The 27,473-nt window shown below is 43.0% G+C and overlaps 1 protein-coding gene across 1 annotated transcript; it reads left to right on the top strand.

Moving 5' to 3' along the window:
• The first annotated feature begins 553 nt into the window (after positions 1-553).
• On the top strand, positions 554-27,383 carry CENPI (centromere protein I). The gene is made up of 21 exons (XM_086756217.1): positions 554-649; positions 1,729-2,055; positions 2,406-2,543; positions 3,519-3,637; positions 5,172-5,279; positions 8,875-8,923; positions 9,237-9,283; positions 11,897-11,986; positions 14,210-14,338; positions 17,344-17,508; positions 17,756-17,876; positions 18,086-18,177; positions 18,526-18,643; positions 18,740-18,804; positions 19,287-19,384; positions 19,808-19,943; positions 21,117-21,241; positions 22,336-22,384; positions 22,540-22,773; positions 25,465-25,506; positions 26,320-27,383. Exons 2-21 carry the CDS (start codon positions 1,857-1,859, stop codon positions 26,449-26,451), a joined length of 2,256 nt encoding a protein of 751 aa, XP_086612343.1. The 5' UTR covers positions 554-649; positions 1,729-1,856; the 3' UTR covers positions 26,452-27,383.
• Positions 27,384-27,473: the final 90 nt, after the last annotated feature.

The raw sequence follows: 27,473 nt of genomic DNA, 5'->3' as shown, positions 1-27,473 counted from the left end.
GCGGGAGGTAACTGTGGTAGGGGCTGTAGCTATGGCAGTGGGCCCTGCGGCCTGCTTGGGGCGGGTTCTCTCCCGGGATGGGGGTCATTGCCGCCGCTCTTGGGGCCCCGGAGCCGGCGTGCCTGAGCTCGGCGATAGGGCTGGGCCCGGAGGGCCTCGGCTCCCTCCGTTCCCTTAGTGCCGCCCCCCCGCGTTGGGCGGCCAGGGCATCCTAGGGGGCTCTGTAGGACCGTCCAGGGGGAGCCGCTGTGGGGGGCTGGAGGGAGAAAAACGTGCATGCCTCTGCTGGGGAGGAGGGGAAGGGATGTTTGTGCCCGGTATCCGCGGGGAAGTGTCTAATACTGAAGAGCTGTGCAATGGTGAACTCGCTGTTGGTAAGAACTGGCGTTCCAGCCTGTCTGTTAGTTCTGCTTTAAAGTCTGGTGGTGCTCTCTTCCCCACCGAACCTTTCTGGTAGAACATCTGCACGACAAAAGAAAAAAACCAAAACAGGTAGAGCATGTGCTAAGGAATCTGTGAGAAAGCTCTGTTGTACTCCAGAGCGTGGTAACCGAGAACTGCTTCCTGGACCACTTAGACTGTGCTCACGTGATTCAAGATGCAACAAGCAATATTCCAGAACGTTTGGGTTTTTCTGCAACTCTTACATGTCAGTGTCTTACATGTCAATCTAATCATGGTATAGTCACTATCAGGAATTCTCAGTGTTTTGAAGCATCTCAGTTATTGTTAGTCACTGTTGTGCAAAGTATCTTTATAGGAGTTCTGATGTGCTTGGTGTTGTCCTTTAATAGAGAGGGGGTACATTTTGCCTGAAGTCAGTAGATTTCATTTGTAAATGTAAATGCTCTGTGTGTCTGTATCAGTTGTGCTTCAGAGGAGGTCTTGACATAGCTAGCCAGAGATTTGTTCTTGGTGTGCTGCATGGGCAAGTTAGTGGCAAACAAACCTACAGGAAAATAGGGAGGATTCTAACACCTTAAGGAAGTGAGACCTGAAGAGGGAGTATGAATTGAAAATAAGTCTGCTTTATTGTGTCAGGAAAGCCGGGAAGCGAAAGATAGGTTCCAAATCCAGGAAATTGTAGCAAAATTTTACCCACAAAATGTGAAAGGTTGATCTCTCCAGCATATTGAGCATCAAATGCCATTTTTCATGCTTCTGTTTCACCCAGAAGTCAATTTTGCAGTATTGGCAGCTCTTTTGCTTCACTTGCAAGTTTACAAAAATGTATTTTTTTCAATCCTAGCTGCTAGGTAGAAAGACTGAAAAAGAATCTAATTTTTGTAAAATAGGATGATAAGTGTTATGATCCTCTAAAATGTGTGCATTACCTTGCAAGAAATCATGACCTATTGATTGATTACATTGGCATACACAACACAAGTAATGAAACTGATAATGCACAAAATAAACTGAGAAGAAAATTGTTGATTGTATTTTGCTACCTTTCTGGTTATGTTAATTTTTGAATCAAAATACTATATAAAATTTTATCAGATAATTTTTAATTGAAAGGAGTTTGTTAGTTTTTACTTGTGAATTTTTTCTTCTTTTTTTAATGAAAGAAAGAATGGAGTTTTGATACGCTGTTGTCTTTGCATTATCTGAGTGTATTGTCTGATCTTTTTGGGGGCAGGCAACTCTAAATTATTTCCTCTGAAGTTACTCTTTTAGGATCCCTTTAAAACCTGTTTGTCAGGAAAATAATTTTTTCTTTTCTTGCAGGGAACTGGCTCTGTGATGTTCTTCAGCTGTTGGAGGTTGATCTATTTTCTGGCCCCTTCATGATGAAGAATTGGAACCCACATGACAAATGAGTAAAATTCTCCAGTCTCAGCTGGAAGTCTGGAAAGATGCAGCGAAGACAGAGTTCTAAGACTCCAAAGCAGCCTCTGCAAGTTCACTATAAAAATCAAACTGATCTATCTGCATGGCAAAAAGGAGGGAGAATTGACCCTGAAAAAAGTGTCCAGAATCATCAGTCTCCTAAAGATCAGAAAAATAACAGCAAGCAAGAGTCCCTTGAGCAAGCTTTGAGCTACTTTGAGAAAGGTAAAAGTAGTTTTAAGGTTAGCTACCTAGGATTGAAAAGATACTAATGAATTTCATTATAATAATAATACCAAATTAATTTTACCTACTATTTTCCCTCTTTAATGCCTGAACTCTGTAATATTTCTTTAATGTCTTAAAAGGTTTTGCACTTGTTTTTTTACTATGTAAAGAACCTAACAAAAAGGAATATGTGTAAGGACAGTTTGTAGAAGTTTAAAATAGATCAGTATTTAAAATAGATCAATATTTAGTTGATCTAGTTTAAAATAGATCAATATTTTCAGTTTAGAGGTTGTTTCATCCTTGTGTTTGTCTTTTTTTTTTTTTTTTTTCTTTCTTTTTCCTAGTACAAGACCGTGTTTCACTGAAAAAGGACAATGTTCTGCAGCAGCACTTGACTACTGTGGAAAGTGTTGCCCTGCAAAGAGGGTTACCCCCTGAAGGATTTGAGATATTGCTAAACGTGGCACTCAGTGGCAAACTAGGTAAAATGTTTATATACTGCTAACATATCTTGTGTGAACATCTCTTTCCCCTCTAATCAAACTTGATCATGTGTTTATAGTTACTGTGTATTATTAGGTACTTGGGTGTAAAATTAATCTTTCTGGCAGTGTAATTTCTGAGTTCATACTAAAAATAACCTCAGTTCTTTCTACAGGGGAGGGATACCCAGAAAAATATTATGCCTTGTTACAAATATTTTTTTGGAAAAGCTTATTTCTCTTGTTCATAACTGCAGGTCTCTGAAAGGCTTAAAGTGTGCCCTTAGCAACTATTGTGTCTTTTCCTTGTTGCAACTGTTTGTGTACGTTTTTTTTTTCCAAGATCAAAATAACTGAACAAACAGACATAGTTGTATTAGTGAAACTTGCTAAAATTCAAATGTCATCCTAACAATCAATTCAGCAGTGTCAGTGCAGCCCTCATGCTGCTTTCTTTGAAATGGTGGCCACTATTTATGCTTCTAAATAATGAAATATTCAATTAAAAAAAAAACACTAAACTTTACCCATTCTACAGCCCAAGAGGAGCACACAGGATTCTTTCCTCTGTTATGCAGGTAGTTTAGTGCTTTTATTGATTTAAAATTACTAGCTTATCTCCAGAATGCTAATGTGCTCATGTTTGGCTGACTGTTGTATACTTTTTTGCTGAAGGAACTGGTTGTTTAATATTACCAGAAATTTGTGTTACTTTTGGTTGTCTTGCCAAGAGTCTAAAGGGTATTTCATCACTAAAGTACTTGATATTCCATTTTCTTTCTTTAAGCTGGAATGAAATATTTCTCATAATTTTTTGAGGTATAGGTTAATACCTACTAGATTCTTGTGCACTGTTACTTTAAGCAATGAAGCTCTGAATAATCTCGTCCAGAGGCAATTTTGACCTAAGCTGCAAAACCATACCAAAGGACCTGTACATGAGCACCATCTTATTTCAAACTGCTTGTTTTCCAGCTGATACAGTGAACACTCATTTACTGAAAAGCCTGATTCCAGCTTCAGTGATACCAGAAACTGCTGTGGTTTCATCTGTGTCTTGGCTCTGTGTCAGCAAATGCTCAGGCAACACCCAGGTAATTTACTAAATGTTTACAGTAGTTATTTCTTCTGCACAGGAATGATGAGGACAGATTATTTTCAGGAAGCAAAAATCTTGAGGTTTTAATGTACAAGGTTCTTACATAAGATTCTGTCATTTAGAAAGATTGTCTGAGACACCCATTGCTGGAATAGTAGTGGGAACCAAGGAATGCTTTTTAAGTGAGTGGAAATTTGCACAGTTCCTGCTTGTCTTGTATCTCTGAATTCCTTAGGAGTAATTTCTCCACCAACATTTCTGTGAAATACTTCAGCTATGTGGGGCATTTGTCACCAACTTCAGCAAGGTATCCCTTAGGTTCTGTGTACCTTGGCTGTGGCAACATGACTTAACAATAGCAAAACAGTGCTTTTTATAGAATAGTTCGGGTTGGAAGGGACCTTTAAAGGTCATCTAGTCCAACCCGTCTATAATGAGCAAGGACGTTTTCAACAAGGTCAGGTTGCTCGGAGCCCTGTCCAACCTGACCTTGAATGTTTCGAGGGATGGGTCATCCACCACCTCTCTGAGCAACATGTTCCAGTGCTTTACCACCTTCATAGTAAAAAATTTCTTCCTTATATCTAATCTAAATCTACCTCCTTCAGTTTAAAACAATTACCCCTTGTCCTGTCGCAACAGGCCTTGGTAAAAAGTTTCTCCCAATCTTTCTTATAAGCCCCCTGTAAGTATTGAAAGGCTGCAATAAGGTCTCCCTGGAGCCTTCTCCAGATGGAACAACCTTAACTCTCTCAGCCTGTCTTCATGTATCTTCACATGGTCTGCTCAGAGGTTTATATCATAGAATCATTTAGGTTGGAAAAAGACCTTTAAGATCATTGAGTCCAACTTTAAACCTGACACTGCCAAATCCACAACTAAACCATGTCCCTAAGTGCCACATCTACACATCTTTTAAATACCTCCAGGGATGGTGACTCAAGCACTTTCCTGGGCAGCCTGTTCCAATGCTTGATAACCCTTTCAGTGATGAAATTTTTCCTAATATCCAACCTAAACCTCCCCTGGTGCAACTTGAGGCCGTTTCCTCTCATCCTATCACTTCTTACTTGGGAGAAGAGACTGACACGTCCCTACAACCTCCTTTCAGGTAGTGGTAGAGAGCAGTAAGGTCTTCCTTGAACCTCCTTTTCTCCAGACTAAAGAACCCCAATGCCCTCAGCCACTCCTCATAAGACTTGTGCTTTGGGCCCTTCACCAGCTTCGTTGCTTTGAATGCACTCCAGCACTTCAATGTCTTTCCTGTAGTGAGATGGCCTCAGATCTTATCTGAGGGTTAGTACATATTCAGAACTGATATGCTTTTTCAGTTCTGATAGGGCAGTTTGTGCTCTTGGCAGAATTTCTTCCACAGCTGAATTATCCCTGTACTGTTGTTCTGTAGCTATCTGGTTGTCCTTGAGAGTGACATGTATCCTTAATGATTGTGTTTCTTAAATTGGCTAGTGACTGGTCTGTCTTGCTTTTTCCCATCACTTAATATATTATGACTTTTTTCCTATTTGCAGCTGCTTTTTTTAAGATGGCTGATCACAGTGTTTGACTTCATTGATCACAAGGAACAACTTCATGCCCTCTATGGTTTCTTCTTTTCCTTTCTGCAAGATGAGAAGATGGTAAGGAGAGCTGAAGAATATATAGAATTGGCAAAAGAAACCTAAATATTCATTAATAGTATGCATATTGATGCTAGAATTAGTCTGGAGTAGCTGTTGGTTAAGAGACCATTTTCTGATGGCTGGAATTTATTTTTCTTTCACTTTGCCTTCTAAGATTGCTGGGTTATTATTAATTAAATTATTATATTTAATCTAATTATGAATTATTTAATTATCTAATTATTATTTGATCTAATTAAATTTATATTTAATTAAATTATTAGATTCAGAAACAGGGAAGTACTGTAGGATTATTTTAGTTTAAATGCTGTGGTCTGGTTGTTTAAACATGTTTTCAAGACTTGCTATTCTGCATCATAGAGTGACAGTATATTCTGTCTGAATTCCCAAGAGTAACTATGCTACTGCAGTGTCTGGGATTGCTTTTGTCAGATGTCAGCAGGTGAAGTCTCCTGCTCCTGGGGAGAAACTGACTTGCATACCTTGGGCAAAAAGAAAAACTTTTAGAGCAATGTTTATTTAAGGTGAGAAACTGTTCTGGTTTTATTTAGTGGAGGAGGAGGGGGGCTACAGTGGCAGCGTCTGTAAGAAGCTGCTAGAAGTTTCCTCTTTGCCTGGTGGAGTCTACTGGACCTAGGGTGGACCCGCTGCTGGCCAAGGCTGAGCCAATTGGTGGCAGAATGCTCCCTGATAACACCTCTGCGATAATGTATTGAAGAAGGGGAAAAACAGAAAGAAAAAAAAAAAAAAAAAAAGAAAAATTGAAGAAGCTGGAGTGGGGGCAGAGAGGGGGAGGCGCGAGCCTCATGGGCCTTGCAGGCCTCACCCTCTGGCCTCCCGCTGGGTGGCTGTTTGGGTCCGACTTGGCCCAGCCCGGCCGCAAGAAGAGGAGATGAGATGTGAAGAGAACCTGAGAGGCGTCTGCCTGAGCCTGATTGTGAAGAATTTCTTGTGAGAGGAACAACTGTGGATGCCAAGGTCAGAGAAGAAGAAGGGGGAGCAGTAATGCTGCTCCTGGCCAAGATTCCCCTGCAGCCCATGGTGGAGCAGGCTGTCCCCCTGCAGCTCATGGAGGCCCACGCAGGAGCAGAGATCCATGTGCAGCCCGTGGAGGACCCCACGCTGGGGCAGGCTGAAGGAGGCTGTGGCCCATGGAGGGCCTGCACTGGGGCAGCCTTTCTGGAGGGACTGCACCCCGTGGAAGGAATGACCTGCAGCGGAGCAGTTTCAAGAAGGACTGTATCCCGTGGGTGGGACCCCACGCTGGAGCAGGGGAGGAATGTGAGGAGTTCTTCCCCTGATGACGAAGCAGCGGTGTAAAACGATGTGTGATGAACAGACTGTAAGCCCCTGTCGTGGTTTTGTTAGTGAGGGGGGCCTAAGGTGGCAGCTTCTGTAGGAAACTGCTAGAAGTCGCTCCCCTTTTGTTCAGTGGACTCGGCCGGGCCTAGGGCGGACCTGCTTCTGGCCAAGGCCGAGCCGATTGGTAGCAGAATGTTCCATGATAACGCCTCTGCGATAACGTATTTAAGAAGGGGAAAACAGGAAAAAAAAGAGAGAAGAGAAGATGTGAAGAAGCTGAGCGGGGGCAGAGGCGCAGAGGGGGAGGCGCAGGCCTCATGGGCCTTGCGGGCCTCACCCTCTGGCCTCTCGCCAGGCAGCCGACTGGGCCCGACTCAGTCCAGCCTGGCTGCAAGAAGTGGAAAGGAGATGAGAAGTGAATAAGATGTAAAAAAAGATCCTGAGAGACATCTACCAGCCTGTTGTGAGGAACGGCTGCAGATGCCAAGGTCAGTTCAGAAGGAGGGGGAGGAGTAATGCAGCTCCTGGCCAAGATTCCCCTGCAGCCTGTGGTGACGACCACGGTGGAGCAGGCTGTCCCCATGCAGCCCATGGAGGTCTACGGAGGAGCAGAGATCCACTTGGAGCCCGTGAAGGACCCCGTACCGGGGGAGGTGGATGCCTGAAGGCGGCTGTGGCCCTTGGAGGGCCCGCTGGGACAGCTGTTCTAGAGGGACTGCACCCGTGGAAGAGATGACCCACGCCGGAGCAGTTCCACGAAGGACTGTGGCGTAGGGGTGGGACCCCACAACGCAGCAGGGGAGGAATGCGAGGAGTTCTTCCCCCAACCATGAAGCAGCGGCGTGAAACAACCTGTGATGAACTGACTGCAACCCCCATTCCCTCTTCCCCCCTGTGCCGCTCGGGAGGGGAAGGGAGATAATGTTAAGCTTGGGAAGAGGGAGGGGTGGGGGGAGGTTCTCTTGTTCTCTGTCTCATTATCCTGCTGTTTCTAGTAATAAATGAATAGTTTTCCCCAAGTCGAGTCTGTTTTGCCCGTGACGGTAACTTTAAGGATTTCTCCCTGTCCTTATCTCAAACCTCGAGCCGTTTTTCTTACATTTTTCTCTCCCTGTTCTCTCGGAAGGTGGGGGGAGTGGGAGAGAGACTGCGTAGTCTGGTCCTGATCGGGGCTGAATTACGACACCCGCATTCCCTCTTCCTCCCCTGTGCTGCTCAGCGGGGAAGGGGGGAGCTGGTAGAGATAATGTTAAGCCTGGGAAGAGGGAGAGGTGGGGGGAGGTTATCTTGTTCTCTGTCTCATTATCCTGCTTTGGTTTTAGTAATAAATGAATAGTTTTCCCCAAGTCGAGTCTGTTTTGCCTGTAACGGTAACTTTAAGGATTTCTCCCTGTCCTTATCTCAAGCCTTTTTTCTTATATTATCTCTCCCTATTCCCTCGGAGGGTGGGGGGAGTGAGAGAGAGACTGCGTAGTCTGGTCCCGATCGGGGCTACACTATGACAGAAACTCTAAATGCTGTTCTACTTGATTTGAAATGTAGCTTAAATGAGAACCAGCAATGAGGAGTTTTCTGCTATGTGGCAACTGTAAAATCCAGGTGCTGGAATACTGAAGTGTTAGAATTCAATTTGTATTAAGATGATCTTGGCAGTCATATTAAATATGAAAATGTTAATATTCTTTCAGTTTAGGATATTCTGTGCTTAAGACTTTGAAAGTTTCCAAAGTTCTATTTCTTGCAAAGTTGTTAATCATTTTTGGTTGACATTAGTTATAATATTTTCATAAAACTGCATTTAAGTTTTTCCTGTTTAAAATAGCATTTTCAGGCATGATGGGCCAATTGGAAAGTGCAGCCGAGTTGGTGTGACACTAATTTAAGACAGTTACAGCCTCAATTGTAGTTAGAAGCTCTATTAAATTGTTTTGATTCAAAGGTGCCTTTCTTTTTGAAAATGTAATTGTACAAGTTACACTGCTAACTCTTGAAATATCTAGCCCTTGTTTCAAAAAACTAGATTCAAACTCACTGAATAGCTTGATTACTATAGAGACTGCTCATAGTGCAGATAGTCTTTCTAAATAAAATTGACATTTGTGACATGTGAAAAACATGCTGCTTTGTAAGGGAAGTAAGGTATGCTCTGCCCTAGTGGGGATGCAGTGATGACTTGAGGCAGCCGACTGAATGAAACAATATTAGCTTGTGAAGCCTATATGTTGTTTTTAGTGATCCTGGTTAGCAGTTTGCACCAGTAGGATAGTTAATTGCTGCCTTTTCTTTGCAGTGCCCCTATGTCTGCCACCTGCTCTACCTGCTGACCAGGAAAGAAAGTGGTGAGTTTATCCAGTTGTGTGAGACGGAATACCATTTTGTTTCTTATTTTGCTTGCTGGCACTGCCTTTTCTTCCAAGGGGGCTAATACAATGACTAGCCAGTATATTGCTTTTAAAGCAAGGAAGCATCAGTGGTAGTTCAGCCTGATTTGTGTAATACTTCCTGCATTGGAAATCTTTCAATTAGCCTAGAAATAAGACTGGTTCTGCTTGCTTTGCCGTAACTTTCTGTAATGAAAGTGATATTGCATTTTTGCTTAAGTGTCATATACAATGGTTTTAAAATCCATTACGTTCTTAACTGTATTTCCAGTCAAGCCTTTTCGGATTAGGAGACTGCTTGACCTCCAAACAAAAATGGTGAGTTTATTTCAAATCTTGTCGAGTTTGAAGTGTGGTTAATAATGCAATTTGTAAGAGTAATGTCCTTACAGGACGGAGAAGAGTGGCTGGTGTCTCAGGACAGGGTTAGCCTTCGTAGCATCACGGCTTGTCTGTCTTCTGCGTGCATCCCTAATTTTCATTTCTGTTTTGTGAGCACATGCAATGACATGCATAAAGCTATGTGTTTTATGGCTAGAGGTGCTAAAATCTCTGAAACAAGGGGCAGCTTCCTTTATCTATAGATAACCTATAGAGGGTGGAAGCATGGACAGGTAACCTAGGAAGAATATGGAGAGGCTGTGACCGGCCAGAGATTGTGTGAGGCAGGCTAAAGCCCTGACAGAATTGAATCTGGCCAGGGATGTCAAAAACAACAAGAAAGGCTTCTATAGGTATGCTGGGGACAAAAGGAGGTCCAGGGAGAATGTAGGCCCCCTCCAGAAGGAAATGGGTGACCTAGTTAGCTGGGACATGGAGAAGGCCTAGGTGCTCAATGACTTTTTTGCCTCAGTCTTCACCGATAAGGGTTCTAATCACATCACCCAAGCTGTGGCAGGCACAAGCAGGGACTGGGAGGATGAAGAACCGCCCACTGTACTCAAAAAGCAGGTTCAAGAAACATCTGAGGAACCTGAAAGTGCACGAGTCCATGGGACCCGATGAGATGCATCCATGGGTCCTGAGGGAACTGGCGGATGAAGTTGCCAAGCCACTGGTCATTGTATTTGAGAAGCTGTGGCGGTCTGGTGAGGTCCCCGATGACTGGAAGAGGGGTAACGTAACCCCAATTTTTAAAAAGGGAGAAAAAGAGGACCCTGGCAACTACAGGCTGGTCAGCCTCACCTCTGTGCCTGGCAAGGTCATGGAGCAGATTCTCCTGGAATCCATGCTAAGGCACATGGAGAGCAAGGATGTGGTTGGTGACAGCCAACATGGCTTCATGGAAGGGCAGATCGTGCCTGAGCAGCTTGGTGGCCTTCTATGATGAGGTGACAGCATCAGTGGACAAGGGACAAGCAATGGATATCATCTACCTGGACTTGTGCAAGGCTTTTGACACTGTCCCGCACGACATCCTTCTCTCTAAACTAGAGAGACATGGGTTTGATGGACGGACCACTCGGTGGATAAGGAATTGGCTGGGTGGCCGCACTCAGAGAGTGGTGGTCAACAGTTCAATGTCCAGGTGGAGATCAGTGATGAGTGGTGTCCCTCAGGGGTCCGTGTTGGGCCTGGCCCTGTTGAACATCTTTGTCAGTAACACAGACAGCGGGATAGAGTGACACCAAGCTGTGTGTTGTCGTCAACAGGCTGGAAGGGAGGGATGCCATCCAGAGGGACCTTGACAGGCTGGTGAGGTGGGCCCATGCAAACCTCATGAAGTTCAACCAGGCCAAGTGCAAGGTCCTGCACCTGGGTCGTGGCAATCCCAGGCACAAATACAGGCTGGGCGGGGAATGGATTGAGAGCAGCCCTGAGGAGAAGGACTTGGGAGTGCTGGTGGATGAGAAGCTCAACATGAGCAGGCAATGCGCCCTTGTGGCCCAGAAGGCCAACCGCATCCTGGGCTGCATCAAGAGGAGCGTGGCCAGCAGGTCGAGAGAGGTGATTCTCCCCCTCTACTCTGCTCTGGTGAGACCCCACCTGGAGTACTGCGTCCAGTTCTGGAGCCCCCAGCATAAGAAGGACATGGACCAGTTGGAGAGGGTCCAGAGCAGGGCCACAAAGATGATAAAAGGGCTGGAGCACCTTTCCTATGAGGACAGGCTGAGAGAGCTGGGGCTGTTCAGCCTGGAGAAGAGGAGGCTCCAGGGAGACCCTGTAGCGGTCTTCCAGTACCTCAAGGGGGGCCTACCAGAAAGATGGGGAGAGACTGTTTAGTAGGGCCTGTTGTGACAGGACTAGGGGTAATGGTTTTAAAATAGAGGGAGGTAGATTTAGATTAGATATTAGAAAAAAAATTTTTATGATGAGGGTGGTGGAACACTGGAACAGGTTGCCCAGAGAGGTGGTGGAGGCCCCATCCCTGGAAACATCCAAGGCCAAGTTGGATGAGGCTCTGAGCAACCTGATCTAGTTGGAGATGTCCCTGCTCCTTGCAGGGGGGTTGGACTAGATGACCTTTGAAGGTCCATTCCACCCTAACCATTCTATGATTCTATGATCTATTACCATCTTTAATTTTCTATTCATCTTCCTTTTTCAAGTGGTATCAAAAATGACTGAGAAATATAAGATTGTAGAGGATCTTACTCCCTTGTTTGTAAGAAAAAACTGTAGCTACAAGAACATGTTTTTGGAGCATTTAGACACCAGAAGACTGTATTTTACATAGTTTTTGATTATTAAATTCACTTTTACTAGAGTTATGGCTACAAAGTTCCTTCTTCAATCCACTTCCTATGGTATTTAATTGACACAACTTCTGTTCTTCCTTTCATTTTTCAGTTGATCATCTATGATTACTTACTGACATGTAGCTTTAGAAAGCTTTTAGTAATCACTGTGGTGTTTGCTTCTAGAATACATTCTTCAGTTTCTGTATTACGAATGCAGCCCAGATGTTTTGCCTATTCTGCTTTTTGACAGGGAATGCAGCCTCATCTGCAGGCTCTGCTATCACTTTACAAACTCTTCTGTCCTGAGCTGGTGACCATAACCCTTCCTGGGAGAATGAAGGTAAGCAGTTGGATTTAGTCTATTTGGAACCAGTACTTAAGACAATATCTATACTGAGGTTTCCATTTAAGCTGTAGCATGATTTAGTGGTGAAGATTAATTCTATTTCCTTTTCTTGCTGAGTAAAATCAGGTTTAGATAAGGATTCCTTGCCTTGCATTTTGTTTCCTCTTCAGCACAATGAGATGATTTGGAATGGAATGGAATCTACCTTTATCCTTATAAGGATTACTTTAATCCTCCTTTGATGTTTTTGCTGGTTTTGACTTCTTTCACACAATGTTAAGTTCTTCAGGAAACAGACTGTATTATTTTTACAAGGCATTGTCCAAAATGCTGACTTTCTCAAGTACAAAAAACAATGGAAGTCAGTAAGTAACTTTGCACTTGGAAAGTTGTTAAAGGAGAGTCTGGGAAGACCCTTGCACCGAGTTGCGGGATTCAGACTCAACCCTTTTGCTTTCTGAACTCTGTCTCAGGAAGGAGCCTAGGTGCGGCTGGATCCAGACTTAGCCCCAACTGTGATGAAGAGTTCAAACCCTAGGTTCTGTCACAGGGTAGGTTTATTCCAGCTTGAGCTGGCCCCCTCCTGTGAAGGACCCAGAACAAAGAAACCCCTGGGAAATTATACCCTAATCTAAGTCCCCACCCTCACTCTTCACATGCTGTCCATGCAACAGTTAGTCCAATGGTATTTCAGGGCTGGGGTCTTCTCACTCCTCATTGGGTCCCCTCCCTGTCTCCAGTGGGCCATCTCCTTATCTTCAAAGTTTGCAGCTGGTCATTAGTTTCCTTATTTTCTGTCTTGGACCAGCCCCTAGAGCCCCTCAGTAAAAGTTACCAAGGTCTTGTTCATTATCTGCTCCCTGTTTTGAAGGTCTCTTCCCTTTGAGTTATGGGTTTGGTTCCCCTTATCCCGTAGATTAGGATGTCCTGTACTCCTTTGTTACCTCCTCTGCATAGCTATCTGTGCTAACAAACAGAGTTTGTTTAAAGTTCACTTATGCTAAGTTTTAAACAAGGCCCACTCATGCTAACCTATAATCAAACTACAATTCAGCCACACTTGATTTTAACTTAGCTTTCCTCTAAATCACACAGTTAATTCTAACATTCTCTAAGTGAATTTATTTTAATCCCTAATAAAAGTCTATGTCATAGGGAAGAGGAAAATAGTTGGGAAAAAATGCAGTAAGCTGATTTGTCAGAGGCTCAAGGTAATAGCAAAAGATATGACTCTGCTTTTAGAGAGACCTGTGTGTATGCTTAGCCCTTTGACCAACTAGAATATATATAGCAGAAACTGAATATATAACAGCAAATAACATCAGATGACACCTAAATTATGCAACAAATTTTCTTCTGGTACTTCAATCAGGTTTAGGGTTTGGGTTTGGCTTGTTTGGTTGTTTTTTTTTTTTTTTAGAAGAGACATTTAATTTATATGTAGGCAAGCTGTGTTTCTATAAAAGAAAAATTGTTTTATTTCAGTCTGCTTGTGTACTTACATTGTGCTATGAATTTATACTTTGAATTGTGCTGCACAGTCATTGGTTGGAGAATTTATATTTTTTGATGTGCATAGAAGTGAAGTAAATAACTAGCAACTAAAACTCAAACACCATCTTTACCATTCCATACTGTGTTAACTTGTATAATAAAAGCTAGACCCAAGCCAATCTGAATACTTTTTTGATGGTTTGGCACTTGATTAGGATTTAAAGATTGATTGTATTTGAAATGACAAAATAAGTCAATGCCTTTTCTGCACGAAACTTAATTTTTCCAGTTTTCTTTTTAGCTGTAGTATCTACATTAATTTGAGAATTTGATTACTCATGGAATTGTTCTGTTTGATGGATATCACTGATGCTGAATTCAGGAAGCTTTCCTAGTAACTTGCATAAGCGTAGCTTGGTCATGTTTTATTTTAAGGTATACATTACAACTGATGATTGATCTGAATGAGAACTATAAATCAGAAGTGTTGGAGATCTCTTCTTTTTCAGTAGGAAATAAAAGCATAACTGTTGAACTATAGTCAAAACTGAAGAACTATAAGAACAAAACTGAAGAATGATGAGAGTTCTGTGTTGTGAAAACCTAGCCTCTTGGTCTGTCAAGAGTTGTGATCACTGTGATATTTATCAGAATAGAAACTGATCTTTCTGTTGCTTTGTCTTAGTTTGACTTCTTGCATAAATGTCTGATATATGTTTTCAGACTTACTTCAAGAATTCAGAGGGCCCATGGAAAGCAGCAATCAACACAGTAAGGCGGAGAAACCAGGCAAACTCTCCAGTGTCCCAGCCACTGTTTTTAGGCACAGCTCAACCTAAGTCACGAAAAAGGGTAGGTTGTGGGCCTAAGGTATACCCTAGAAGGTGCTAAGCAGCTGTTTTCATTATGAATATTGCTAAATAATCATAGAATCATAGAATGGTTAGGGTGTGAAGGGACCTTCAAAGGTCATCTAGTCCAACCCCCCTGCAAGGAGCTGGGACATCCCTGACTAGGTCAGGTTGCTCAGAGCCTCATCCAAACTGGCCTTGAACATTTCCAGGGATGGGGCTTCCACCACCTTTCTGGGCAACCTGTTCCAGTGTTCTGTAACTTGCATTGTGAAAAATTTTTTCCTAATTTCCAATCTAAATCTACCCCCCACTATTTTAAAACCATTACCTCTCGTCTTATCGCAACAGGCCCTACTAAACAGCCTCTCCCCATCTTTCTTGTAGGCCCCCTTGAGGTACTGGAAGACCGCTATCAGGTCTCCCTGGAGCCTCCTCTTCTCCAGGCTGAACAGCCCCAACTCTCTCAGCCTGTCCTCATAGGAGAGGTGCTTCAGCCCTCTGATCATCTTCGTGGCCTCTTCTGGACTCTCTCCAACGTATCCGCATCCTTCTTATGCTGGGGGCTCCAGAACTGGACACAGTACTCCAGGTGGGGTCTCACCAGAGCAGAGTAGAGGGGGAGAATCACCTCCCTCGACCTGCTGGCCACGCTCCTCTTGATGCAGCCCAGGATGCGGTTGGCCTTCTGGGCCACAAGGGCGCATTGCCTGCTCATGTTGAGCTTCTTGTCCACCATCACTCCCAAGTCCTTCTCCTCAGGGCTGCTCTCGATCCATTCCCCGCCCAGCCTGTATTTGTGCCTGGGATTGCCATGACCCAGGTGCAGGACCTTGCACTTGGCCTGGTTGAACTTCATGAGGTTGGCACGGGCCCACCTCTCCAGCCTGTCAAGGTCCCTCTGGATGGCATCACTCCCTTCCAGTGTGTCGACAGCACCACACAACTTGGTGTCATTGGCGAACTTGCTGAGGGTGCACTCTATCCCACTGTCCATGTCGCCGACAAAGATGTTGAGCAGGGCTGGGCCCAACACGGACCCCTGAGGGACGCCACTCGTGACCGGTCTCCACATGAACATTGAGCCGTTGACCACCACTCTCTGAGTGCGGCCATCCAGCCAACTCCTTATCCACCGAGTGGTCCGTCCATCAAACCCATGTCTCTCTAGTTTAGAGAGAAGGATGTCGTGCGGGACAGTGCCAAAAGCTTTGCACAAGTCCAGGTAGATGATGTCTGTTGCTCGTCCCTTGTCCACCGATGCCGTCACCCCGTCATAGAAGGCCACCAAAGTGGTTAGGCACGATCTGCCCTTGGTGAAGCCATGTTGGCTGTCACCAACCACATCCTTGCTCTCCATGTGCCTTAGCGTGGATTCCAGGAGAATCTGCTCCATGACCTTGCCAGGCACAGAGGTGAGGCTGACCAGCCTGTAGTTACCCGGGTCTTCCTTATTCCCCTTTTTCAAAATTGGGGTTATGTTCCCTTTCTTCCAGTCATCGGGGACCTCACCAGACCGCCACGACTTCTCAAATACGATAGCCAGTGGCTTGGCAACTTCATCTGCCAGTTCCCTCAGGACCCATGGATGCATCTCATCAGGTCCCATGGACTTGTGCAACTTTAGGTTCCTCAGATGATCCCGAACCTGCTTTTTGAGTACAGTGAGCGGTTCTTCATCCTCCCAGTCCCTGCTTGCACCTTCCACAGCTTGGGTGGTGGGACAAGAGCTCTTGTCGGTGAAGACTGAGGCAAAAAAGTCATTGAGTACCTCAGCCTTCTCCATGTCCCTGGGTAACCAGGACACCAGTTCCGTTCCGGTGGGGGCCTACATTTTCCCTGGACTTTTTTTTTGTCCTCTACGTACCTATAAAAGCTGTTCTTGTTGCATTTTATATTCAGTTCTGCCAGGGCTTTGGCCTTCCTTACCTTATCCCTGGCCACTCGCACAGCCTCTTTGTAGACCTCCCAGGCTACCTGTCTCTGTTTCCACCCTCTATAGGCTTCCTTTTTTTACTTCCAGTTGGTCCAGGAGCTCCTTACTCATCTATGCCGGCCTCCTGGCCTTTTTGCCCGACTTGTTCTTCATCGGGATGCACCTCTGCTGAGCTTGGAGGAGGTGCTCCTTGAATATAGACCACCTTTCCTGGGCCCCTCTTCCCTCCAGGGCCACCTCCCATGGCACTTGGCCCATCAGGTCCCTGAAGAGGCCGAATTCTGCCTTCCTGAAGTCTAGGGCAGAGAGCTTGCCATGTAGTTTCCTTGTTGTCCCGTGGATCTTGAACTCCACCGTGTCGTGGTCGCTGCAGCCAAGGCTGTCCTTTAGTTTCACATCCCCCACCAGCCCCTCCCTGTTGGTGAGCACAAGGTCGAGCATGGCACCCCTCCTTGTCGGCTCCTCTATCGCCTGCAGGAGGAAGTTGTCATCCACGCATTCCAGGAACCTCCTGGACTGCCTGTGCCCTGCCGTGTTGTCTCTCCAACAGATGTCAGGGTGGTTGAAGTCCCCCATGAGGACCAGGGCCTGTGACTGTGAGGCTGCTCCTATCTGCCTATAGAGCGCTTTGTCTGCTCTGTCTTACTGGCCAGGCGGCCTGTAACAGACCCGCTCCGTAACGTCCCCTGTCCGTCCCCATCCTCTAATCTTGACCCATAAGCTCTCTGTCAGCTCCTCCTCCATCCCCAGGCAGAGCTCCACACACTCCAGCCGGTTGCTGACGTAGAGAGCGACACCCCCTCCTCGACTCCCCTTCCTGTCCTTGCTAAAAAGCCTATACCCCTCCATGTTGACGCTCCAGTTGTATGTGTCATCCCACCGTGTATGGGAGTCAGGCTTTATTTCAGCACTGGTAAGAGTGGAGTAGCTCTACAGTAATGCAGCATTCCCATTATAATGAAAGACAGAAACAGAGAGAAACAGAGTCTTTACGGGAACAGTGGTTACAAGTGCACTTGATTGCACTGGAAACCAAGTCATTGCTATTCATTTGTGTTTCTTTTCTACAGAAATGGAGTACTCAGTTGATTATACCTGCAAGCAGTACAAACAAAAATTATTTAGAAGAGGACAGGAAAAAGAACCGTGTTGATTTCTACAGTACGAATGAGTCTTTTCCGGTGGAGCAGCTGCAGACCTTTTCTCAGCTCCTACAAAATATCCACCATCTAGAGGTGAGTTTGAGGAAGGTCTTGGTAAGCTCACTGAATGTTTTGAAAGATCAAAGGATATTCCTCTATTCCCTGTTTATGTGTGAATACTGTGTGGGTTACGTAGTTCTGACAGAGCGTCCTGAGGGTGATGAATGAGTCCTGGAGGTAGTCTTGTTGCTGCTAAAAGGATTGGACCACTCTGATGGAATGAGACTGTCAATTTGCTGATGTAAGTACTGAGTAACTTTTTCCTTGATTTATTTTGCAGTTTCCTTCCCAGATGGGTTCAGTGCTAACAAGCCCTTTATTGCTTCACTACATGAATTGCATCAAAGATGAATCTATTTACCTGAGGCTCTACTATTGGATGGGCCAGATTCTTCAGGAAGGTAGGAACTCAGTATTACTTTGCATGGTAGGGAGGTAAAGGATGTTTGAGGCTTTTCACCTTTCAATAGTGGTACTTTACTCTTCAGATATACAGTGATAATCACATAGTGTTAAAAGAGCTTCTGGAGGAGAACTGAATTTTGTTTCAGATTGTGCTTATTCTTGCTGTGTTCATATTCAAATACAGTATCCTCTCCCAAACGTTTAGAATGCACGTGGTGTGTGGCTGATAATAACCAATATGAAGAAGAATTCAAGAACTTCCTGGAAACTGTCTACAAGACAGAGAGTTTTTTGCAGGTAAGTGTCTGTTTTGTGGAAGCCAAGGGTTTCACAAAGTCTTCCCTTAAAGTACTCTTGGGACTTACCTATTTCCTGTAGTATCTCTGAGAAGTCAGAGCGCCTCAAGTAATAAAAAGACATATTCCTGTAGCAAGTCAATATTCTGGAGATGGCCTTGTTTTCTGCAGGAAAGATAATTTGAGAATATTATTGAGAATGATAATTTGAGTGTCCTGCTGAATTGTATGGCAGGAAGGAGGTGTAAACCTCTTTCTCCAGGGTGAAGTGAGCGTGGCAAGGTGCAGGCATATAAAATGAGTTTTTCATATGAGATTAGTTTTTGAATGTTCATCATCTCCTTTGTAGGAGGGATTTCCTTCTTGTGAAGAGTTCCTGTGTAAGAGTCTTCCTCTCTGGGATGGCTTCTGCTGCCGATCACAGATCCTCAGACTTGTGAGTTGGATCCCCCTCAGCAGCTTCTCTGGTATGTGTTGGAGATCCTTTGGGTGAGGCTGGACAGTGACTGATCTTGGGGCATAGTTTGTGCACACATATCATGCTGCATTCTCATTTGTTTCAGAAATGAAGTCACATATCTGTGATCCCCTGGCACAGCTTTTTTTCACATCGTCCCTTTACTTTAAGGTAATGTGAGTGCAGTGGCGGTTTACTTCTACTTGATATTGCTATCTGCACTTGTGTCAGGTGTAGCAGTCTGAGGGATTCTATAGGGGACTTATTTTGGGGAAGTCTGTACCTAAATGAGGGTAAAATACGTACTTACAACGTAACTTCTTTTGGCATTTGAGTGCCTTTAAGATGTTTTCTTTTTTGACTGGAATTAAACTGGGGCACTGGAAATAAAAAGAACTGATAGTACACAAGATAATAGTTGTTTGTTTTATGCAATTTTAACTCAGTATTTGAAATGCACATTCTCCAGGAAAAGCTATGTAATGCATTCAGTTCAAGGGGACATGCAATTATCTCACTGCTCTTTGTGGTCCCAAGAAACTCTTGATTGTATGTATCTTTCCTTGTATATGTCAATTCTCATGGCGTTTTTTGTTTAGTTTTATTCACTTATGTAAATTTTCATCAACCTGTTTTCTTTTTACCTCTTGCAGTGCAGTGTTCTTGAGAGCCTGAAAGACCTGTTGCAGAACTGGTTAAATTGGCATGTGATTCATCTGGATTCAGAGTCTGACTCTCAAGTTCATTCTTTGTAAGTTTGTCTGAAATAAATGCAATAGCGTTCTGCGCATTGTTCACTAGTGTATTTAGATATATATTCTAGCCCTGCTACCTAGCATAAAGACCAACTAGAAAGTTAATAATGCTGTAATGTTCCTGCTATATTTTAAGCCACCTTGTCAATCCTGTTCTTTCTCTTTCTTCAAAAGTATTTCTATTGACACTGGAAATTGAAATGTCCAGAAGTAAAAATCCTTGTAACACTGATGGCTGGGTCATGTTTGTAATAATGTTGGTAACAGTATGTCACTGGGTATATTGAAGAACAAGTACATGTTGCTGAATGCTTGGTGGGGCAGAAGGATAAACTTCCTTTTTTTTTTTTTTTTCTACTTTTGTGTTTTACCGTTTGCAGAGGTGTATATACTAATGTTGCATCGTGTCATTGCTGCAGGAATACCACCCTTTCTGGACTAGTGAACGTGGTGGCTGAACTGATCCACTTTGTTGGATGGATCTCTACTGTTGCATTGCGTTTGGAAAACAATCACACTTTCTTGCTCTACTTCATCTTAGATTTCTATGAGACTGTATGTATCCCATTCATTTTGGCTTTCAAAATCCCAATACTCTAAGGCTGTTTGCATTTTTTTTTAAACTAGAGCATGAAAACAGCTTCCTCATTATATTTTACAGACTTTTGTGATTAAATGCAAGAATGTTCCAAATACTTAGTAGATCTACAGGTGATAGCTGCTGCTGTTGTATCCATAGGCTGCTAGAAAGTGGTTGCTTTTAAGTCAGAGGTGAACTGTGGAAAGGGAAGTAACTTATGGCATAACATACTTCTTTTTTGCTAATTTGTAGAAAAGAACAACAGTCAGTTCAATTTCAAACAACATATCCTGATTTTTTCCTTTAAATGTTCCCTTAAAAAATGAAGGTTTTTTTTCCCAATTTGTCCAGTAGACAAACTAAACAGCACCAAATAGGCTTAAGCATATTCTCTAGCTTCCTCACATCCTCTCTGTAGATATGCTTACTATCAGCCATACTGTTGTTGCTCCTACAACTGGGATAAAATTTTAAGAGTTGAAAAAACAATGATAGTTCTGGGATCTACTTGTGACTAAAATGTCCATTAAAAATGCACAAAACTAATGGGCAACATTATTTGCATAAGACTGTTTAAAATAAGTAAATACTCATTTTATGGGAATATACAGAGAATCATGCATTCTTTGATATATGATTGATTATTGGTGCTCTAGCAGACAGCTAGGATTTGAAATTTTTTTTAATTTTTTGCTTATATATTCAGAACTCTAGAGATTTCTAAAATCATGTAGCTGAGCTATTAAGTAGACAGTCTAGATTTCTGAAAATACTAGTAATACAGTTACATACAAATATCTGCCAATACCTTACATGATATAGCTGTACTGAGGGCAAGAGGAAAGGTAAAGGTCTGGCAAACAATCTTTAGTGAAAGTCTGTTATGAGATCAGGGGAAGGAGTCCTAAAACAATTGTGCCTAATTTAACAAAATGGAAAAGGTATCTGTCTTCAGGATGATGGGCTGTCACAACTTAATTGTGTATGGTCTGAGCTGTAGTAACTAGAATTGCTTCACCCTGGCCTTTCCTCCTAGATGGATCGATGGAGTTGACTGGAGAGCAGTGTCATGCTCTCTTTTGCGCTTAGATGCTTAGGGGTTTGTTAATGGCAGTAATAATCTGCCTGAATTTGCTTCATTACTGCAGGTCTGTGACATGTATCTGAGGTACAATCTGCCTTTGTTGATAATGCCTCCTGCTGGAGTTTTCTACCCAGTGCTTCTCAGCATGGATTCTGTCAGCCTGAATCAGCTGTGCTACATTATGTACAGGTATTACAAATGGTGTGGGCTGTAGGAACTCCTTGTCTTCTCTTTCAATCTTTTGGAAAATAAATTACTTCAGTGTAACTCTGAAATCTAATTTTCCTTACCATGCAAGGCAAAGGTGAAAGTTCCAGTTGTGCCCAGCTTTCATGATAGGGGATTTCATAGCTGTAGTTCCTACTCTTTTTTTTTTTTTTTTCAGTCTGTTATCCAAAATAGCAGGATTCTGACCTCTCTTAGGACTATTTCTGTATCTTTGATATGTGAAGGAAGGAGTTCCCATATTGTTTTGAGAGAACTTAAGTCAGCCATCTGGAATCACTTGTAGTTTAAGTATGCAACTTCTCACTCCTATGCTTTGACCACTAGACTCAAGCTTTTACTTACAAATTCTGTAATGCGCTGAGTAGGAAGTGCTTCTGCCACCTCCAAACTCTGTGAGAATTTGGGACTGCCTCGTGCTGCTTACAGGTCCAAAGACAGCACTGCAGGATCCTCTCTGCAGGATCCACCAACATGGCTGCTGCTCTTGGCCTTGTTAGTTCTAGTGGTTGCATCTGAGAAGAAGATGCCAATTGCTGACAGCTGGTGCAGGGTCTCCATGTGGCTTTTTCTCTAAGGAGTCTGCAGGGTAATTAACATGACAGGATGGTCTCTGAAATAAGGGGAGCTAGTGCTTATTATATAGAACAACTGTCAAGTTGCATTACTTCCAGTGGCTTCTGTTTTTCTTCTTAGTGAATGGAAGTCTCCCTTCTTAAAAATATACTGTATTTTTTCTGCTGATTTTTAGGCTATATGTCAATTCTTGCATATTGCCTTTAGGAAGGTGATTGTCCCAGGCAAAAGCAGTCATGTCTTAATCACTTAAGAGATCAGTATTATCAGGTGTCTTCCTGCTCTGTCTGGAAAGGGTGGGTCTATGCCAAGTGATAAAGTTCCTTTGAGTTATTTTTCATGTCTCTCTCTTTACCAGTACAATTTGATCTCTCTTGTAGAGGAAATAAGGTTTCTTAATACATTTCTCCAGCTTTTTTTCAACACTGGTAGATAGTAAAAATTTACAGGCACCTAACTTTCTCTTTTGTTTGTTTTTTCAGGTATCGAACCAACTTGGTAGCTGCAAAAGAAAATGAACAGAGTAAAAAGGTATTGTGGACAAATTTGCTATGTGCTAGAACAGACCTTAGCAAGGAGTTGGGTTGAATGGAGGAGAGGTGTTCTGATGTCATTCTTTTAAGGACTGGACATACACACAGCTGCTGTGAGGATGCTGTTTATTGATTTGTTTTCTTGTCCCTCAGAAAATACTCCAATTCAAGTTCAGTAGCCAGACATACCAAGAATACAACCAGTACATAATAGCTATGGTGGGTTGTCTGTGGACATCCAGTGCATTCCAGAAGGATATTCATCCTCAAGGTCTTCGTATTGATGATGAATTGCTGAAGAAAACCAAAGTGCAGGAATTCAAAAACAGCTTTAACATTGTCTACCACCCAGCCATGATAGGCTATGCTGTCCTCTTTCTGCAACAGGTAATGGTCTGGGCCTTTGGCAGCACCAGATGTTCTGTCTTGACAGTTTCTCTAGAGAAGTGTCCTAGTGTACTGGCTGACTTGCAGAGTCAAGTGAACTTTCAAAAGCTGGTATGGCATTCTATGTTTGTGTCAGATCAGTAACACAGTCTTTGTTTGCATGGTATGAAAGCATGAATGCAACAGTTTTAGATGTGAATTTCTGCATATTATCATTTTGAGGATAGAACTAAAATAGCTAAATAATGAAATAAATTACTAATTCAGTAAAAGCTTCCCAGTATTGCATCCTGCCACTCAAAATATGGAGTGTGAGCTAGACATTTAAACTCCAGAAAGTCAAGAAGTATATAGCTAAATTGTATACAGGTGTGCATGGTAGGACTTTTAGCAGTGCTTTCTGGCTTTTGCAGTAGCTTTTGAGAATGGCTTATTAAAAAAGAAATACAAGTAGCTACTTCAAGTACAGAAGTAAGATAATATGGTGCTGTATTGTGTTGTCTGATATGGGTTCTGCTAGCAGTTGTCTAGAATTCAGAGTGCCTTTATGTGTTTGATGCAGCTACTGAACAGTGGAGGGAGCAGCTTGCCAGAGTTGTTATTGTTCCGAGATGTGCATGCTGCTCTGAGAAATCAGGTTTTGTAGGCTGTATGAGGGGTGCACAAAGATGCTGTTTTGTTGTGAGGAGTGCTGACAGACTGAAGGTGTGCATAGGTGTGGCCCCTGGAATGAAGCAAGGGAAACCCAAGGTTGAAGTTGAAGCAAGGAATGCTTGTTAGGAACACTTCAAAATTTGCTTTTGTTTATATACTCATTGTCCTAGTTTGTCTCTTACTGCTGATTAAATCCAAGTTTTGTCTTTGCCAGAAGAGGCTATTTTATTTTTGTTATTGTTGTAGTTTAGCCCTGCTCAAGACCAAGCTACACAGTCTGTCACTCACTCCCCGCACCCTCCGAGGGAACAGAGGAGAGATAATATAACAAAAAGGCTCGAGGTTTGAGATAAGGACAGAGAGAGATCCTTAAAGTTACCGTTATGGGCAAAACAGACTCGACTTGAGGAAAACTATTTGTTTATTATTATTATTAATAAAGCAAAGCAGGATAATGAGAAAGAGGACAAAAACAACTTCCTCTCACTCCTCCCTCTTTCCAGACTTAACTTTATTTCACTGATCTCCACCCCCTTTCCCACTCTGAGTGGCACAGGGGGAATAGGGGTTATGGTCAGTTCATCACATACAGCTTTATACCACTTCTTCCTCCTTTGGGGAAGAACTCCTCACATTCCTCCTCGGCTCCAGTGTGGGGTCACTCACATGGGCGAGTCCTTCCTAAACTGCTCCTGTGCAGGTCAATTTTTCCACAGGGTGCAGTCCTCAGGAGCAGGCTGTCCCAGCGTGGGACTTCAACAGGCCACAGCCTCCTTCAGGCATCCACCTGCCCCAGTGTGGGCTCCTCCACAGGCTGCAGGTGAATCTCTGCTCCTCCATGGGCTGCAGGGGGACAGCCTGCTTCACTCTGCAGGGAGCAACATTACTCCTCCCCCTCCTTCTTCACTGACTTTGGCGTCTGCAGCTGTTCCTCTCACAAGAAATTCTTCACAATCATGCTCAGGCAGATGCCTCAGGTTCTCTACACATCTCCTCTCTTCACTTCTTTTTGCCAGGCTGATTTGGGCCCAGATGGCTGCCTGGCAGGAGGGTGGAGGGTGAGGACCACAAGGCCCACAAGGCTCACACCTCTGCCTCTCTACCCCCACGTCTGCTTCTTCACTACGACTTCCTTTTTTAATTATTTTTTTTATTTTATATTTCCTCTTCTTATATACATATTCACAGAGGCGTTATTACTGGACGTTCCATCACCAGTTGGCTTGGCTGTGGCCAGTGGTGAGTCTGCCCTAGACCTGGTTGAGTCCATTAGACAAAAGGCAGCTCCTTGCAGAAGCTGCCACTGTAGCCCCACCATTAAACAAAACCAACACAGTTACTTACAACTTCTTTTCCTTGGTCTTTCTGCTGCTGTAGCAGGATTTGTTTTTCATATCTTTTGTCTAGATCCTTTCCGTTCTGAGGATTCTTGATTCTTCTTTGTAACTTTTGTAAGTTTAAAAAAAAAAAAATCAACAAAACAAACCAAAACCTTCTGCTGGAGAATTTTTGCATTCTTCCTGCTGCAGAACCAAGAAATAGATTTTGCTTAGCAGCTATCACAGGTGTGTCTTAAGACAGGAAGAAATATTTAGCTGCAGTGCTCTCTTCTTAAACACTTCAGTGCTGAGCACCAGAGAACACTGCTCTGCAGCACACTCAGCGAACACAAGCAATAACCTAAATGTCAGTAGGTTCTCTCCTCTTGCTTGTTACTTCTCATTGTTGAGAATTATCTATCTAATGTTTTGAAGAGGTAGCTTTTACACTGTAGAGAAACAATGGTTAAAGATACCTATAAATATTCTCTGTTGCTATCCAGTAATGTTGCAGCACAGGGCAAGAGGGTCTCCACATTACTGTGCCGCTTGTGGGCCCAGTATGATGCTGGAAGCCTGTTCTGAAGCATGATTAAAAATCTCCAAATTTCTTTGCACACCTGCAATTCCTGAGTTAGGAGGGGACTAAGCAGAGGCCCAGTAACTCTGGACATACTTTTTATCTGACTTGATGCTGGTTTTATTCCCTCTCCTTAAGGCTTGGCCAGATGACACCACCTTCAACTTCAGTTTAATTAAGGTAAGACTTTTTGTTTTAGTCAAGTGAAAACAGGAAATTTTCAGCAGCTATGTAGAAGAGGATGAGGTGATAATATTCACCAATTCCACAAATGGTCTATAAAAATTCTGGGTAAAATTCCAGCTGTAGACTTTGCTTCAATCTCCTAACAATGCCAAATGTGAGCACATCAACATCTGAGAAGTTATGTATTTAGCCGTCTGTGGGTAGTGGTCTGAGATTTTTGGAGCTGAAGCAATGTCAAGACAAGGCTGTTTATTGTTTTCTGCAGGCTCCAGAAAAAGTTATGTTTTGATGAACTTGAAGCAGGATTTCTATTATCAATTAACTTAATATTAAATTTCTAAGATGGATGTGTAGTTTTGTTACAGCTTTGAACAGGGATCTTCCACTAAGCAAGTAAAGTGGCAGCTTGTTTCCTTTCCTGTATCACAGTGTACTTCAAACCTAATCTGGAGGAATCACCATTAGTGATGGAAAGAAGGCTTTAATATCTATGTTCATTTGGTTCCTGACATAGTCACTGTTGATCTAATAGACTTTGCTCTTTTTAAACTGGGATTTATAAACATCCTCAGTATTTAAAAAAAAAAAATCATGATTTGTTGTGTTCAAGCTAAGAATGTGTAATGCATAAGTGAAAAGTTTGGACGTTTGGGAACAGGATGTGACCTTGTATACCTGTGGCTATTTACAGACTAGGATGGATGTTGTCCAACTATGGAAGGTGGTATTTGCAGACCTTTTCAAATTGGCCTAAGAAAGAGACAAAGCTATATCCTGCACATCTGACTGTTCTTTCTGTTTTTATAGGGAAAGAAGTGGAACTGGTATCTGGAATATCTCTATGCGCAAGGTTTAAAGGGCCTGAAAGTCTTTATTGAAAGCAGCATCAATCGTGTTTCCCAGGCCTCTCAAAGTAAAGCTGGGAATGTGCAAGCATGACCCTGGGACTCACTGGAGCCTTTTTATCACCTGGAACAGGAAAGCAGAATATAATGGGCTATGTCACTGATTCTCCATTCCTTAGGGGAAAGAAATGGAGCAATTACCCTTGTCTGCATTTTTGTACTGACATCTGTTTTGGGAAAGTGAAGACACAGAAAGAATGCTTAAACTGTCGTGGTTCACTAACACTGAACCTCTTGTCCCCACTGAACTTCTCTGGTTTGAAGCTGTTAAGCTCACATGTTATGTATCATCCACATTTTTCATTCTCATTTGTCTCTGTTGGAGTATCTGCTTTTATTGAGAAACAAACATTTTCCATCTCAAAATTGCAGTGAGCAGTGCTGCTTCATTTATAAGTAATGTTGACCCCTGATCTGCTTTGCCTTCCTCGACAGTAGGTAATGAGAAACAATTTAATCAGCCTTTCAGAGATACCGTATATGTACTGGATTGGAGCACTACTAGTTTCCCAATTTCCTGTTGTACTGTTTATATACTGGCTTTTAACAGGCTGACCAAACTGACCTTCCTGAACTTTATTTTCATTATGAAGCTTCCAAAATAGACTTTTTGCTAACATTGCTTATAATGTTCTTCTAATGCAGCTGGACAATTTTGTTGATAGTTTATTGATGATTTCAGCACTTGACCAATGTTGCCAGCAGCTCACCATTTTCTGTTAAGTGCAAATGTAACTTTCCTTTTGGTGTTTTTAGCTCTGTACATGCTGTATATTATACATGTACATATATATAATTTATATTCTGTAAAATGTTTCTAACATGCCACTTTGAAGGAACTCTGCTACGAAATGTATCTTTCTGTCATTCCATTTTAACACTGAGAAGTTGGGAGAACCTGAACTCAGGTCTCCAAAATTTGAGTGAACTGTATTTCACTGCTATAAAATGAGGTTGTAACCACTTGAGAGATGGAGCGGAGTATACTGAATTTTGCATTGTGAATCTGTACTTTGATCTAGGAAAAGAATCAGTCCTGAGAGACTCCAAAGCCAC

Source organism: Chlamydotis macqueenii, chromosome 11 (genome assembly GCF_036417535.1).
Source record: "Chlamydotis macqueenii isolate bChlMac1 chromosome 11, bChlMac1.mat, whole genome shotgun sequence".
In the NCBI taxonomy this organism is placed as follows: domain Eukaryota; kingdom Metazoa; phylum Chordata; class Aves; order Otidiformes; family Otididae; genus Chlamydotis; species Chlamydotis macqueenii.
The sequence above is the reverse complement of the archived record's forward strand: the minus strand, read 5'-3'. Positions and strand labels throughout refer to the sequence as shown.

Excerpts from the sequence above, each read along its gene's own strand:
- CENPI (XM_086756217.1), top strand. The coding sequence starts at position 1,857 with ATGCAGCGAAGACAGAGTTCTAAGACTCCAAAGCAGCCTCTGCAAGTT. Across the intron at positions 9,284-11,896 it reads TTGACCTCCAAACAAAAATG|GGAATGCAGCCTCATCTGCA; the intron begins GTGAGTTTATTT and ends GCTTTTTGACAG. Across the intron at positions 25,507-26,319 it reads TCAACTTCAGTTTAATTAAG|GGAAAGAAGTGGAACTGGTA; the intron begins GTAAGACTTTTT and ends CTGTTTTTATAG.